Here is a 16,669-nt window from a genome sequence, read left to right on the forward strand (position 1 = left end):
CTTAAAAGAGATTCTAGAATTTTAATAGCATGATTTTGAACACAGAAATGACTTTTTCACTAGTAGAACTTATATGAACAAATAATGACAGAGTGAGGTAGGCATAGCCCTTTACATTTCTGAATATTTTCTGTATGTATTAGTTTGTATATGATAACAAAAGTGATGTGTATTAACTATTGGTGCATAATAAGTATGTCCTTATTATTTGTTGAATAATTAATATATCATGAGTAGTTAAGCTTAGAAAATAAAATAGTACCTGTAACTCTTGGCATTTTGAACATATTACTCAGTTTCTAACTTACTAAAATAATGCAAGCATTAATTATGTAACAACTTAGCATAGTAAAACATTTTTATGTGGATTGTTAGACTTTTTTAGGCTGTTGAAAAGAAGTAGTGCAATACGTGGAGTTCCCATCATGGCTCACTGGTTAATGAATCCGACTAGGAACCATGAGGTTTGCGGGTTCGATCCCTGGCCTCACTTAGTGGGTTAAGGATCCGGTGTTGCCATGAGCTGTGGTGTAGGTCTCAGACGCAGCTCAGATCTGGTGTTGCTATGACTGTGGTGTAGGCCCACGGCTACAGCTCCGATTAGACCTCTAGCCTGGGAACCTCCATATGCTGCGGGTTGTGGCCCTAGAAAAACAAAACAAAAACAAAAACAAAAAAACCCCCCAAAAAAACAAAAACAAAAAAAAAGTAGTGCAATACCTGATGAGTTGAGTTCCTAGTTCCCTAAGAGAGTATATGAATATGGAACTAGTCCATTGATCAAAAAATATTTTTCGATGAAAAATATTTTGAGGAGTTCCTGTCGGTGGTTAACGAATCTGACTAGGAACCATGAGGTTGTAGCTTTGATCCCTGGCCTTGCTCAGTGGGTTAAGGATCTGACGTTGCTGTGAGCTGTGGTGTAGGTTGCAGACTCGGCTTGGATCCCACATTGCTGTGGCTCTGGTGGCTACAGATCAGATTAGACCCCTAGCCTGGGAACCTCCATATGCCACAGATGCAGCCCTTGAAAAGGCCAAAAAAAAAAAAAAAAAAAGACAAAAAATATTTTGAGTTTACTTTGCCATCTTTCAGATTCAGTTTTTAAGCTCCTTTTCTGCAGACCATATGTGCATGTCTTTTTTGTAGGCAACTTTAGAATATTTACCATAAGTAAATAGCAGTAATGGCCGCTATATTATTATGTAGTAACTTGTTAGTGGTACATACTGTGGTTCATGATACAGAAACTAATACAGGCCTAATTCTTGTGTTGCATTGTTTATACTATTGAAATTAAAATGAAAAACGAGGCTGAAGACCTGTTAAATTTCTTCACAATACTTTCTTCAGTGTTGCTTTTATTTATAATTTCTAACCATTTATTTAAATTTTGTTTCCAATTATGTTTTTATTGCACTTTGCTTTCTCTCTTTTTAATTTTTATTTTCAATTGAAATGTTGAACAAAGGTTTTACATTTATTTTAGGAATTTTCACTCCAGATCAACACTTGAGATTTTTGGAGTTTTATAAGAAACTTTGTACATTGGGTTTGCAACAAGAAAATGGACACAATGAAAACCAGATTTCACCCCAAATCTTAGAGCAGGAGAAGAAATATATTTCAGTACGGAAGAACTGTGCTTATAACTTTCCGGTAATAAATTATATATTTGTATTGGATAAACATTTTGATTATAACTTAGAAATATGTGAATAGATAGCATTAAAAATATTTGACACTTAGTACTTAGCATTATATCTGGTGTACCTACTCAGTAGGTGCTGAGTAAATGTTGGTATAATTTGTATCAATCTCTAGGTATACATTGGAATTTATGCACGCACTCGAATCTTCTAGATATGATTTCTAACTAAATTATTCAGAGGACATGGTTTCAGTTTAAGTGAAACGATGATGCTATTAGGTATTGATGCATGTTTTCCTCTCCTTCCTCTCATCTCCCTTCCACTTGCACCAGGCCATGATTGTTTTTGTGGATCCTAAAAACTTTCACATGGAACTCTATTCTACATTCTTCTGCCTTTGTCACGACCCCGAAGTACCAGTCAGATACACTATTGCTATTTGCTTTTATGAAGTAAGTCTGAAAAAGTGATACCACTTTACATTTGTTGTTAGTTGTTGTTATGTCTACCTATGTATAGAAGATGATTTTTTGATGTTTCGTACATTTCTGTTTACAGGTTAAAAGATATAGGCTCCATATCTCTTTCATATTCTAGTCCTAAATTTAAAATCATTCCCATCATTCTGTTTAGAATGTTTTCAGAATTCATTTACATGGATTATATTCATTTATCATGTATTAATTCATTCAGTATATCTCTACTAAGCCAGACATGGTGTGGATGTGGCTGTTGTTGCAGATTTGGAAGTAAAACAAGTTTTAATATGCTTTATCATGTTTATATTTAACTTTGCACCTAAACTTAGGAACTTGAAACAAATGGAAAATTGAGAGGAAGATTGTTTATTTAAATTTACAGTTTTTACAGCAAACGGATCACGAGCATAGCCTTTAGATTCAGCTATTACAACTGTCCATAGTGTGAGAGCAAAAGTGAATTTAAATTTTATGATGAATGTAATTAACTTTTTAACTCCCGAGGTTGAAATTCGGGGCCTGTTTCTTGAGTGATTGCAGTTAAGTTACATGTATGCTGTAATTGCAGTCAACATGTATGAACTATAACTTCTCAACTTCAAGACTGTCACATAAAAGTATCTAAGTGGCTTAATAAAATATTTCCTTCCTTTATAAGGTATGTTAAATATTCTTATTCTCGGAATATTTCATCCCCTTCCTTGTGCTGTGTTCCTACATCACAGCACTGTTAGGTTAGCAGCATTAGAAGTGTTGCTTAAGACACTTTTGGCTGTTGGCTGATAGTCTTTGCTTCTTTTGAATAACATTTTTTCTGGTGCGAGTGAAATGATATTATTCATTGTGCAAAATCTGGGAAATAGTCCCTTTAAATGGTATAATTAATTAAATAATTCAGGGTTGAACAGTTACGTCACCTTTGTAAATATATGTATAAGAATGTGCTTTTGGAGGAGGAGAGGCCAGAGGACACTGGCTGGCTGAGTGAACTGCGTCTCTCCTTTTATGTATTGAGCAGGCATTTAGGCTTGGTTACCATGCATGCTTGTATTTGTCTAGACCAGTGGTCGCCAGAGCTGGTTGCACGAGATAGAGTATGAGAAAGCAATATTTATGCAACATGAGTTTCTATTTGTGGTCATTTTTATCTCGTCCTTTTATTGTTATGTTTTATATTGGACATAATATGTTAGCACCATAGAAATAAACATATTGAAATATGTATACAAAAATATTTCACTAATAGAAATGAGTTTGGAAAACATCAATCTAGCTATTTTCTGCATGGCTAGTTTCTGTATTCTCATGTATTTTTACCTATTATCCTACCATGTAGGTAGGTTAAAATGATACTTTACTCCGTAAATGAATGGTTAGGTTAGGTTTGTCCTTTTAAATAATGAAAATACACTGGTTGACTTAAATGTCCCAGGGTTATTGGTAGATTCTGATACTTACTTTAGTATATTCTGAGTTTATTCTTTTTTTTTTTTTCAGAAAAAAAAATAATATATTGTGAAAATACTTTCAAGTCAAAACAATCCTGTAGAGCAAAGGTTTTAAAAATACCTTATTTACCTTAGGACCCCCTTTTTCAAATAAACCTTACTCAGAAACTCAGTATGTAAAAAATACATATATATATTTAAAGTAACTGGTGAATGTACCATTGTATATTTGTTACCATTGCTTATCTGGAGGACACAAAACAAAACAAACAAAAACAATCAACAGTTCACAAAGGAGCTGGATTAGTCTGGACCCTCCCCACTCCTCTCTTGCTCCTTGAAGTCCTTGATGGGAGAAGTCTTTGATGTTTTGCTTGCTTAGGAGTTTTCTCTATCCCTGTGTGGCTGCTGGCCTGCAGTAGAACTTGCCCTTTCTGGAGCTCTGCACTGGGATGAATGCTTATGTGGCTGGGCTTCTTTATAAGACTCCGGTGGCTGCTCTAAGACTTTAAAATATGAATTAGAGGCATCCATGGGCTTATTATCGCTTGTGATAGGAAAGTGATGACTGGCTAACTGCCCCTCCCGCCCTCTGCACCCTTCCCACCCTCTGTGTCCACAGACCCCAACATGTCAGGAAGCAGACTAAAAAGCTGGTTATTCTTCTAGAAATCTAATTTTACATTATGTTGTAACCAAATCTCATCTTAGAAGAAAATTTAATAGGGATTATTTTTTTCATCGTTACTATAACCTTCGTATGTCTAGTAGTCTCAACTCTGAGAGACTTTATTGCTGTATTTTAGGTGTCTAAACTTCTGAATTCTGGAGTATATTTAATACATAAAGAACTAATAACATTATTACAAGATGAATCACTGGAGGTAATATCTTCTTACTCTGGCTTTTACTTCTTTATGTTATGTCTGAATATATCAGTGCAATTTCCTTTTTTTCTTTCTTTCTTTTTTGGGGGAATTGCATGAACTCTAAGAGCTTACTAGCCCCAGAAGCTTTAAGTCAATGTACTACTTTATCATAGACTGGAAATAGGGAAGATATTTTTAAAATATTAGGTTTAACACATATATATATATTTGTTAAGGAAAATTTTAGAAATGCCAAAAGTAGACACACAAAAGAGTGCCTTCAGTTCTAATCACTGTTTATATTTTTATATTTTTTCATTTTCTATCTTTTCTATATAAAGGTTTTTTAAATTTTACACAATTTTAATCATGTCATATTTTATGTGTTTTTATTTCTTTTAGCATTGTTTGGGAAGTATATTTGTGGAGGCTTTGAACTGGAAAGTTCCTGGGCCAGGGGTTGAATTGGCGCTGCAGCTGCAGGCCTAACCCACAGCCACAGCAACACCAGATCCGAGCTGCCTCCGAGACCTACACCATAGCTTGCAGCAACGCCAGGTCCTTAACCCACTGAGTGAGGCCACGGATAAACCCACATCCTCACAGATGCTATGTCGGGTTCTTGCCATGCTGGGTCACAATGGGAACTCCTGAAATACTTAATTTTGATGCTATTTTTAGTATATCATGTTTACCTAAATGACTACTTGCTTGCCAAATCTCAACGCTCCAACATGAGACATCATTGAGGGTGTCATCTGACGTCAATTGCTTTTCAAAAGTTGGGAGGCATTTTTGAGGTTGTTGTTTGGCACTCTTTGAAGAATATCAAGAGGCAGACACCCTAATCTCCTTTCAAAGGTGGTTTGATCAAGGTAGTATGTTTCTAAGACTCCAGCAAGAAGATGATAGAGCAAGAAAACAGAAACCCCCAAAACGCCGTTTGGTAAATAACACTACTTCTCTGTAGAAATTGACGGGTAAAGGTAGTTAATTGATCTAAGATTAGGGAAACATAGCCATCACAAGAAGGGTAATCAATCTCTCTATTAAAAGGTACTAGATGCTCTCATAGATCATCTTCCAGAAATTCTGGAACTTATGTCCACTGGTGGAGAAAGCAGTGTTCAAGAAAATAAGGTAAATCCTATCTATCAAAAAAGTTTCTGGATGTCATATGGTTACCTTACTTTACAGAGTTGTTGTGAGAAATCAGTGGAAAGAATGTATGGAAACCATTTAAGATCGTGCTTAGTACATAGTAAAAGGTGGTTGGTAAATGTCTATTGGAGTTTGAACAGCTTGAATTTCCTCTATTTTTCTCACGTTAATGACCACAGTCATTTACTTATTGTCCCTCGGGTTTATTCTCATTATTTTTCCATTTTTATTAGCATTAATTCTTATTCCAAGAGTAGCAACCCATGAGGACAAAAAGTTAGGAATTGAGAAGGCCCAAGTTTGCTGACAGTGAAATAGCAAAGTTTACTTTAATTAGAGGGATTGTGACTCCCAGTCTCCTTCAAACTTTTGTTTCCAGTAATCACAAATTTTACCTGTAGGTTGTTTTTTTTTTAAAGTATTTGATTTCACTAAACGATTACCTCCCTGTTACAACTGAGATGCCTCCTAAGTTCAGAAATGAGCAAGAGCTTTTGCCTCGCCAGTGTGTTTAAGAGTGAAGAGTCTGGCTGAGTGCTGCAGCTGACTGACTTAATTATCTTGGATTCTCTTGATGTGTTTTCGTCTTCAGTTATCATCCCTGCCTGACTTGATTCCGGCTCTCACAGCAGCTGAGCAGCGAGCTGCAGCCTCTTTGAAGTGGAGAACTCATGAGAAGCTGCTCCAGAAATACGCCTGTCTCCCACACGTCATATCAAGTGATCAGATTTATTATCGTTTCTTGCAGAGAATGTTCACAATCATGATGACAAATGTGAGCCCAATACCTTTTATCTGATTTTTCTCTTGAACTGTTTTGGAATTAAGCAAATTCTCCACTGTCTTGAAGTACAGCAACGAACTCCGTTCATGCCCTTCTGCCTTGGAGGAGTGTTAGCTTTGCTGCTCCTTCTGATCAGCTTCCATCTGGAGGCGGGGAGGGAGAGGTGCACAGGGAGGGTGTCAGCACGCTTCAGTGCAGGGGAGAGATGGGCAGGAGGCAGTGATCTCAAGTGCAGGGTGCCTTCTGTTCTGATGGGCACCTTTCATGGTCATGGCTCAGCGAGGCCCTTTTGCCTTAAGGGTATCCCTTCAAGCCCCTTAATGTTAGTTTGGTTTAGTATCATTCCTAAACAGTAGCTGGTAACAGAAAATTTATACAAAAATGTGAACGCCCAACTCTGGATAACCTCAAAATTAAAATCAAAAGCAGGGGGGCGGGGAGAAAAGACTTGTACTCAAATGTCCCCATAGAGTCAGTTGTCTACTTTTTTCATAAAAATTTCCAGAGGATTGTTTAACCTGCACTTCACTGTACATTGAATAAGGCATCCTGCTACCATTTTTTGAAATATAAGAGTTCTGCATAATGTGTGTGTTTTAGCGACTATTAATAATGAAATATACGATCCATCTCAAAAACTCAAAATCAGTTTTAGCTTCAAAGATTAAAAGGAGAAAAAATGACATTACAGTTGTGACAACTCTTAAAAAAAAGAAAAAGCACCTATCTTATGAATTAACACCTCTTCATGAAGTTTGTTTCATGCATCAAAGCAAAGCCTGGGGCTTGGAGGTTATTTTATAGATGAAATAATCTTAAAAATAGTATTGACAAAAATAACTTTCTTAACAGAGGATAACGCATGACCGTACCACATAAAAATTTTCACATGAAAGTAGAATTTCTTATTTTACTCAGCAGTTAGTTATTTGAGTGTCTGCTGTGTGTCAGGCACTGTCCTAAGAGCTGGGGATGTAGGAATACACGAGACAGAATCCTACTCTAATGGACCTTGGCTTTAAAGTGGTGGTGGTATGGGAAGTGATAAATAGGAAAATGAAATTAATAGAGTAAGAGGTGGTGATAAGTGCTATGAAATTTTATCTTAATTGTTTGCCTCAAGCTAATTACTTAGTAGGCATCTTTGTGTTTAGAAAGCTAAGAATGCATAATTATTCCATATTTTTAGCCTTTCTTATTAGGAAAGAGAAATGGTTTACACCATAGTGTGAACAAAATACTTTTAAGGCTGAGAGATTTGCTTTGTTTTCTTTTTTCTTTCTTTTCTTTTTTTGCCTTTTTAGGGCCACACTGGAGGCATATGACTTTCCCAAACTAGGGGTTGAATCGGAACAGTAGCCACTGGCCTATACCAGAGCCACAGCAACACCGGGTCCTTAACCTACTGAGCAAGGCCAGGGATGGAACCTGCATCCTCATGGATGCTAGTCAGATTCATTTCCACTGAGCCAAGAGAGGAACTCCTGCTTCATGTTTTCTTTTAAAGCAAGGAGGCTGTCCCACACTTAAAAGGACACACATGATTTGCTATAGCACGTTTTCCATGATCAAAAAACATGTATCCTGTTTCGATATTCTCTGGAAAAAAGATTTATGTTTTCAGTCTCATATCTGAAGGTCATAATATTCATTCAGTCATTCATTTAACAAAACTTATTGAGCACTTAATTAGGTGCCAAGTGCTATTCTGGATGCAAAGAACATAGTAATGAATGGAAAAGATAAAGGACCAGTTCTCATGGAACTTTGAATTCTATTAGGAGACAGACAACAAACACACACATGCATTTATAGTACATCAGGGTTGAAAAGTAAAAGAAAGAACTAAAGAGCAGCGTAGAGGGAAGAAAGAGTTGGGGGGTAGGATGGTGTTGTGGATATAGTGGTCAGGAAAAAGCCCTCTCTGACCAGGTGTGCTCTGTGCAGAGCTTGGACCAAGTGAGGGAGGGAGCACCTGGAGGGCTGAAGGGCAGGTGGTCCGGCAGAGGGAGGAGGGAATGCAGAGGCGGGATGAAGGTGTGCTTGGTGGAGTGAGGACCAGCAAAGAAGCCAGTGCGGAGGTTGTTAGAGATGCGGCTGGAGGGGTGACTGGGCCACAGCACGCAGATGCGTGAAGGCTACAGAGGAGAATGCAGATTGTATTCCATGTCACAGGGGATGTCTTTGGAAGGTTTTGAGTAGAAGAATGACGTAAACTAACTCCCCCCCCCCCACTGCTGTTATAAAAAAAATTTAAAGTTACAGAAAGGCGGAGAAACAACTCTAAGGAGCTCTCACACTTAGATTACATCCAGGTGTTAAATTTATCACCTCGATCTAACAGTCGTTAACATTTTGCCATGCTCTTTTACTATTTCATTGTGTTGAAAAGTTTAAATTACAGGTATATTTTATCTCCATCCATTTCAATATTCATCTCTGAAAAAGGTCATTGTCCTGTGTAATCATGATACAATTATTATGCTTGACAAAATGGACAGTTATTCTTTAATGTCACTTAAAGTTCATAATCAGATTTACCAAATAGCCCCCAAATGTGTGTGACATTGGTTTTTTTCCATGCAGCATCTATAGCATCCAGCTGAGGTCTACACGTCACCTTTGTTTGTTCCATCTCTGAATTCTCTCTTAATCCAGAGCACATTTCCTCTTCTCCCTCTCCTTCCTACTTTTCATGCCATTGAGTTGTGGAAGAGACTTAATCAGGTGTCCTGTAGAATGGCTTCAGGAATTAACTTGTTTATCTGCTCTCCATATTTCTTCTAAGCTGGCCATTGATAAGAGCTCGCTGGGTTTCAGGCTAAACATTTTTGGCAAGAATCCTTAATAAGCACTGCTGGGTGTTTTGTGTTAAATCACATCTGGATGGCTGTCCTTCCATAAGGGAGCTAAGAGGGGTTGTGCAGGTGGGGACAACTCTGTCAGTCCCCTGAGAAGTTGTGTCTTCTCCTTGTGATCCGCATTGTAATCCGAAGCTGACGCTTAACACTCTGAATACCCAGCTTCCCACCGGCCTTGTACGCGTCAGTCTTTGAATCCATTGATGACCCCTGCCTGAATCAGTTCTCTCATTAGAACTTGCAAAGGACTCATTTTTAAACTTCTGTCATTTCCTCTACTTTTTTTTTTTTTTTTTGCTTTTTAGGGCTGCACCTATGGCATATGGAGGTTCCCAGGCTAGGGGTCGAATCAGAGCTACAACCACTGGCCTACACCACAGCCACAGCAACACAGGATCCAAGCCACATCTGTGACCGACACCACAGCTCATGGCAACGCCAGGTCCTTAACCCACTGAGCGAGGCCAGGGATTGAACCCAAAACCTCATGGTTCCTAGTTGGGTTTGTTAACCACTGAGCCATGATGGGAACTCCATTTCCTCTACATTTTTGATGGCCTTCTTCTGAGGAAAGATGCTTTTCCCCATTTATGTGGGTAATTGGATTACCCTAAAATATATTTCCTCATGAAAAGAGAGGATAAAGTCTTATTGCTTTCCCTCTAATTATCAATTTTCAGAGCTAGGAGTTGGTGCCTTAGCTGCTTCCATTGGTGCCAAGTGAATTTTATTCTTGATTTTGTCTCTGTTTTTTTGGCTTATCTTGTTATATTACATAATGTTTTAATCAATTGCAGTCATTATTCGTGTGCTCAAATTGCCATTACTTCTTTAAGCTGGCTTTAACTTATTTTTGATATAATTGCCTTTATCTTTGATCTCTGGGCCAAGAGATACCTTATACTGAGGTACAGAGTCTGTGTATTTTCATATGACTAGTGTTTATGCATCTGACATTCCATTAGTATACACAAAATGAAAGAAAAGAGTAACATCCTCTCATTTAGTTCATTTATCTAAAATTCATTTTCCTTAATTCCAGGGATGTTTCTGTTTATGTGCATTTCTTAAATGTTCTGTTCTAATTTATAGTATTCTTTTTAAAAAAATTTTTTTTACATTCAACAAGTTAAAAACATCACACAGAATGGTACCCAATAGAATGGACATAGTGTATATGAAATATGAGAGGAGGTAGCAGGCAGTACTCTCTCAGCAGTGTATAGTTTTTATGCTTGAATTTCAAGGAAGTCTACTGTAATAGTCTGAATCTTTAAGAATTGAATATTATAATATTTATATATACGTCAGGATGGTGGACATGAATTTATACTGGATGCACTGTACCCGACAGAGATTTTTCACTAATACATAGTTTGAATGCAAATCTAGACAAGATGGATGGTTGAATTCATTTAGATTTAAGGTTCTGTCCAGGGGTATGTCAGAAATTCAAAGGACAGAGGAGTTAAAACCACTGGTAAGAGTAATTGGCATGATGTCCCTTGGATTCTAAGCTTTACCTGTGTCACAGATCAGGGATCTCAGTGAAAGGCATTGAGGTGGAAGAGACAGAACCAAGCCAGAGGGGTCTGAAGTATACCTGCTTGTGGGATCTCTGAGTTTGTATTTTAGAAATGGCAGATTTTTGGTGATGTGCCTGACACAGCGCACATTCTAGCACGTTTGTTGAATAAGTGAATGACAGGGTCCAGGGGCAGCCGAGGTGATTTGGGGAGAATAGCACTGAAGATGAAGTGGCAAGGAAATGAGAGTCAAAATATAGTCAAATCTGGATGATTTGGAAATAACCATGCCAAGTTATATTAACTCTGTAGTGTAATAGATGGGTTGATTTGCCTGGGTGATAATAATGTTAAATCATCAAGATGCTTCCACAGTGATCTGAGAGGCAGACAACACTGCATTGACTTTTAGCCAATAACTTAAAATTGATGGGTGGGGCCAAATTATTCAGAATATATGCTATTAGGCCGGCTTAATTACCTCTCTTATTTTTTTCAAGAATGTCTTACCTGTGCAAAAGGCAGCTTCACGAACTCTATGCATTTTTCTCCGTTATAATCGTAAACAAGAACAGAGACATGAAGTCATTCAAAAATTAATCGAACGTAAGTAATCACTGTCTCTCGTTTAGAAAAATGAACTGGTTGGCCTCAGTTAGATCGGACTTATGTACCATTTTGCCGTGAATAATTAGGCTGATGTTGGTAATTATCTAGAGTGTGTTTGTGTTGGGTTCTGTAGGCTAATTTTTTGGTTTGTTCTAGAAATCTTTGCTAGGATCAGATCTGTGGTGAATGAGACTCATAACTACTGAATGCTTTTTGTGACTTTCTACACTTGAGAAATTAAAATATGTATACTTAACTGCTGAAAGCCTAGTTTCTATCCTGATGAATACAGTTCAGAATTAAAATATAAGTAAATATCTGTGAATCTCATAATTTGTTTATATTCCTATTTTAAATATTACAGATTGTGGGTTTTGAATAGACTTGATCTTACACACAAATGTGAATCGTGTTAGCCTAGGTGGTTTATAATGTCTTAAAAAATTATCAGTTAACAAATGCAAATTTAATTTGCTGTGGTATAAAACTGAGACAAACCTTTTGTTAAAGTGTTACCTATACAAATAGCAGTGCACATCTGTATATACTTAGTAAATTTATTAATTATTATGGACTAGCTTTCACCATAGTGTCTTAATGCTTTTAGTAAATTTTGCTGTCCAGCACAGACAGGTAATGGGATTTTCTGATTTATAGGAGGCTACCATTTTAATCATGGATCATTGCTTTTCAAAAATTAGAGTACATAAATTTCCATTTAAGAGAAATTATGCTTAGTATATTTTAATCTTTCCTTTTTTTTTTACTGTATTTTAATTTTCATTTTTCAGTGGTAGGACCTCACATTTTAGAATGTTTTATTTTGAGTGGAGATTGCATTAAGGATTTTGCTTTTGAACATTTGTGTAGTAAGGGGGAAAAAATTATCCTTTATATATTGACATGAATTATTTTCAGTAATACTGTGTTGATGTATGACTTGACGTCAAAGCATTTTTAAGGGAACAAGAGGAAGAGGAGGAAAAAACAGCAATTTCACTGGTCAAAGATTTTGAAGTCATGTAGACCTGTATTTGAATTTGAGCTCTGTCCTTTCTAGCTCCGTGACTTTAACCTCTCTGAATCTCAGTATCCTTATCATTTGGGAGGAATTCATATATGCTCATCCCATTGGATTTATTTTCCAGATTTAATGAGATAACTGTGTATAAAGTACATAGTGGGTAATCAAAAATAGTAGATGTATTCATTCAATACTTAATAAATGCTTATGGAATTGAATGCAATATTTAATATTTTTTCTGTTGTTTGAGGTGCCATTAATTTGAGGATCTACAAAAATGGGGCCATATGATTTTTTTTCCCCTTATCTCTTGTTTTTGCTGAACAAATTGTGGGTATTAATTTATCATGAACTTTGTGATTCTGTCACATGTAATTTCATGTAGGGAAAATTAAACTTATAATTTTATTGTTGTTTCTAGAACTGGGCCAAGGAAAAAGTTATTGGAATAGACTCCGATTTTTGGATACCTGTGAATTTATTATAGAGATCTTTTCCAAATCATTTTTCTGTAAATATTTCTTTCTACCTGCTATTGAACTGACACATGATCCAGTAGCAAATGTGAGGTATGGTACCAATCCAAGAAAATAATGTGATTAAATTGTATATTTTATGTATCTACTATAATGAATATATACAGAAGTGTTTTCTTAATCTGAGTAAAGAATTTATACTTGTTTTGAAATTCTTGCTAGTCTTAACTGAGCCTCAGGAGGACTTGTAAGAGTGACCATTTTTTTTTTGTCCTTTTTTTTTTTAGGGCCACACCTGAGGCATATGGAGGTTTCCAGGCTAGGGGCTGAATTGGAGCTGCAGCTACCGGCCTACACCACAGCCACAGCAACACCAGATCTGAGCCGAGTCTGAGACCTACACTGCAGCTCACAGCAATGCCAGATCCTTAACCCACTGGAGGGGCCAGGGATTGAACCCAAGTCCTCATGGATATTAGTCGGCTTCGTTACCACTGAGCCACAATAGGAATTCTGAAAAGTCACCCTTGAACACTGTCTCGGGTCTTTAGTTTATTGGGTTGGCAGAGCCGTGATCACAGCCAGACTGGCAGGCTTCTCTGGCCACTTGGATACACATATTGGCATCAAGAGAAGATCGAATGGGTTTGATTAAATTAGCTATCTTCTGAGACTAAAGAAAAAAAATAGCTCGAAGTTGGCTTGGGGAAGACCTGTCCATTTATTCAGAGAAGTAGAGCTGCTTCCAAATCTTTTTCTCGCCTTTTTCCTTTGTTCAGCTGTGTCGCATTTTCAAAATCTAGTAAATGTTCATTGGAGTTGATTAATTAACTGTGAAGTTAGATGAAACAGGCCTGAAAATGGCTTGCTTGGAAGTTGAAGAAAAGAATACATATATTTTGCCTTTTTGTTCCCCCCAAATGTGCATATTAATTTTTTTAAATTGTGGTAAAACATCCATAACATGAACTTTAACCGCGTTAACCGTTGTGTACTATTCGTGACCTGAAGCACACTTACATCCTGAGTTGCAGAGTTTTCAACTCTCAGCTGTTGGATTTCTGTGTTTGTGCTCTATGCCCCTGCTCCGAACTTGAGGAACTCAGATCCGTGGGAGGCACAGTCAGTCAGTTGGCGAAGATTTCCTGAACAGGGCAACCAGCCGAGTTTTCACAGGGCAGCCCAGCTTCATGCTCCTTCCATGCTGTGTGACATGTGCATCTTTTATAAACAACTGAGGGGCATTGTAGTGAATAAGTAACCATTTAAATTTTTTTCTTTTTACAGCCACACTTGTGGCATATGGAAGTTCCCAGGCTAGGGGTCCCATCGGACTTGTAGCTGAGGCCTGCACCACAGCCAGGGCAACACCAGATTTGAGTTGCCTCTGTAACCCAAGCCACACCTTGTGGCAATGCCAGAACCTTAACCCACTGAGCGAGGCCAGGGATTGGAACCTTCGTCCTCACAGACACTGTGTTGGGCTTTTAACCCACTGAGCCACAGCGGGAACTCTCATTTAATACCTTTTAACAAGAAGAGTCGGCCAGGCAAAAAGTATAGACTGATGGTGTGACCGCTGAGAGGAAATATACCAAAAAGCATCGTTAAAAGATGTTGAAAAGCTCAGCCTAAGAATGTTGTGAGCATTATTTAAGGGGAACTCATCAAGAGCTTGCTGATTTTTGGTTTTGATTTTGGATTTTTAGGGTGAGGAAATACAGACGGTGCCACTGCATTGGCTCTAGCATTTTGTGCATCTGAACTGGTGCTATATAAATGAGAGCTGAGGTTTCTTCGGCTTGACATTTAAAGCAAATTGCAAGTGATTTGAAGTAAATCGAAAGACCCTATATATAATTCTTTAGAACTTCCCACATTGTTAGCATTTGCAAATTGAAGTTGTGCTTCTAGAAAATCAGTTTCTAAAGCGATGAACTATCACTTATCAAGCAGTTCACAAAAATTGTTTGAAAGGAAGTGAGATCACCTCTCCTCAAGCCTGTGTGACTGAGAGCATAGCACTGACTCTAGGAGAAGGCAAACTGTCCATTCAAAACCAGAAGAAGATGGCGATTGCTCTGTGAATTTCGGTGGTTTTTCCGAGGAAGAGATGATCACATAGCAATCTGTCTTGGTTCTCACTCTCTTACCTGGGCAGCTGCCAGCCAAACAAATGGGTCCAGCAACACCATATCCTAGCTGGCTTTTGAATACAAAAGCTTTGCCCAGCAGTTCCCACTGTGGCTCTGTGGGCCAAGAACCTGACTCAGTGTCTGTGAGGATGCGGGTTTTATCCCTGGCCTCTCTCAGGGTGTTAAGAATCCGGTGTTGCCACAAGCTGTGGTGTAGGTCACAGCTGTGGCTCAGAAACCGTGTGGCAGTGGCTGTGATGTAGGCCAGCAGCTGCAGCTCCAGTTCGACCCTCAAAAACCTTTCTGCATCAATATTCTTGCTACCTAATTCATAGTCTCCTGGACCCGGGATCCTCGTAGACATAAATCGCTACTGAGGCTTCCGTAGCTTCTGCTGAATGTTATGTTTTCTAGATCTGCCTTGAGTTATAAAGAATGAAATGTACATAGACTGTTGATTGTTTTTGTTTTTCCTTAAGTGAATGTTTAAAAGTTAAATTCGGAGTTCCTGTTGTGGTGCAGCGGAAACGAATCTGACTAGGAACAATGAGGTGGCGAGTTCGATCCCTGGCCTCGCTTAGTGGGTTAAGGATCTGGCGTTGCCGTGACCTGTGGTGTAGGTCACAAATGTGGCTTGGATCTGGTGTTGCTGTGGCTCTGGCGTAGGCCAGCAGCACCAGCTCAGATTCGACCCCTAGCCTGGGAACCTCCATATGCCATGGTGCGGCCCTAAAAGGACAGAAGATCAAATAAATAAATATGTAAATAAATAAATAAATAAAATTTAAATTCACTGAGTCTAGACAAAGCCAAGGCTAGAAAAAGACTATTGGTATTCAAAGAAACCTTCTCTTCAGCTGCCAGAAATGAAAAAACAGTTCTCTTCGGGGAATTTGGGACCCCTTAATTAGAGAAAGCATCACCATACTTGGCAGTATTCATGGTGAGTGCTGAATAAGTTTGAGGCCAGTATTGCTATATACAGAGATTCTAGAAGAGGAGCTGCTTTTGCCTTTTCAGTTGAAAGAAAAAGCGAATTTTAATTGTATCTGAAGAATCCTCAGGGAAAGGCTCAGCTGAGAAAGCGTCTTGGGAACCCCAGGAATGGGACTTAGTTATTGGCATGGAAATGAAAAGGTATTATCTGGAGAGCACTCGGATGGATGGATGGATGAATGAATACAGCAGCCCCAAATTAGACAACCATTCTTGGCAAAGCGGTAGACTTTTAGCTTAGCAAAGCAGAACATTTCCTGTACCACCTCTTCCTAGGAAGGTTATTTTTTTGGTTGGTTGGCTTTTTTATACTTTGCTGGATTTCCTCTCTTCTGTCTGCAGTTGCTTCAGTCTGCTTGTTGCTTCCCTGTGGGCTGGGGTGGCGCTTTCTTTTTATCTCTTCTTTTCAAACTGCACTTACTGCCTGCTGATCTCTCCAGGCTCGTGGCTTCCATGTCATCTGTGTGCTGGAGATTCCTGATTGTAAATCTCCAGTGTGGGCGTCCGCTCTGGACAGAGACTCATTGAGCCAGCTGCCCCAGTATTTCCCTGGACTTCATGTGTCCCCTTAACCCTCATCCTCCTCATTTGCACTTGCTTCTTCTGCAGTCTTCTCATCTCAGTACATAGCTGTTTCATCTTGCCGCTT

General features: G+C 38.3%; 1 protein-coding gene across 4 annotated transcripts in view; it reads left to right on the plus strand.

The window, feature by feature from the left end:
* Positions 1 to 16,669, plus strand: part of PPP4R4 (protein phosphatase 4 regulatory subunit 4) — a 110,895-nt gene that overhangs the window by 75,125 nt on the left and 19,101 nt on the right. For all 4 annotated transcript variants that reach the window (XM_047796130.1, XM_047796129.1, XM_047796128.1 and 1 more), the window contains 7 exons: positions 1,490 to 1,659; positions 1,985 to 2,104; positions 4,386 to 4,463; positions 5,505 to 5,588; positions 6,202 to 6,384; positions 11,281 to 11,386; positions 12,835 to 12,982. In XM_047796130.1, the coding sequence (XP_047652086.1) occupies positions 1,490 to 1,659; positions 1,985 to 2,104; positions 4,386 to 4,463; positions 5,505 to 5,588; positions 6,202 to 6,384; positions 11,281 to 11,386; positions 12,835 to 12,982 (889 nt within the window). The remainder of the gene's footprint in view (positions 1 to 1,489; positions 1,660 to 1,984; positions 2,105 to 4,385; positions 4,464 to 5,504; positions 5,589 to 6,201; positions 6,385 to 11,280; positions 11,387 to 12,834; positions 12,983 to 16,669) is intronic.

This window comes from Phacochoerus africanus, chromosome 9 (assembly GCF_016906955.1).
Source record: "Phacochoerus africanus isolate WHEZ1 chromosome 9, ROS_Pafr_v1, whole genome shotgun sequence".
Classification (NCBI taxonomy): Eukaryota; Metazoa; Chordata; class Mammalia; order Artiodactyla; family Suidae; genus Phacochoerus; species Phacochoerus africanus.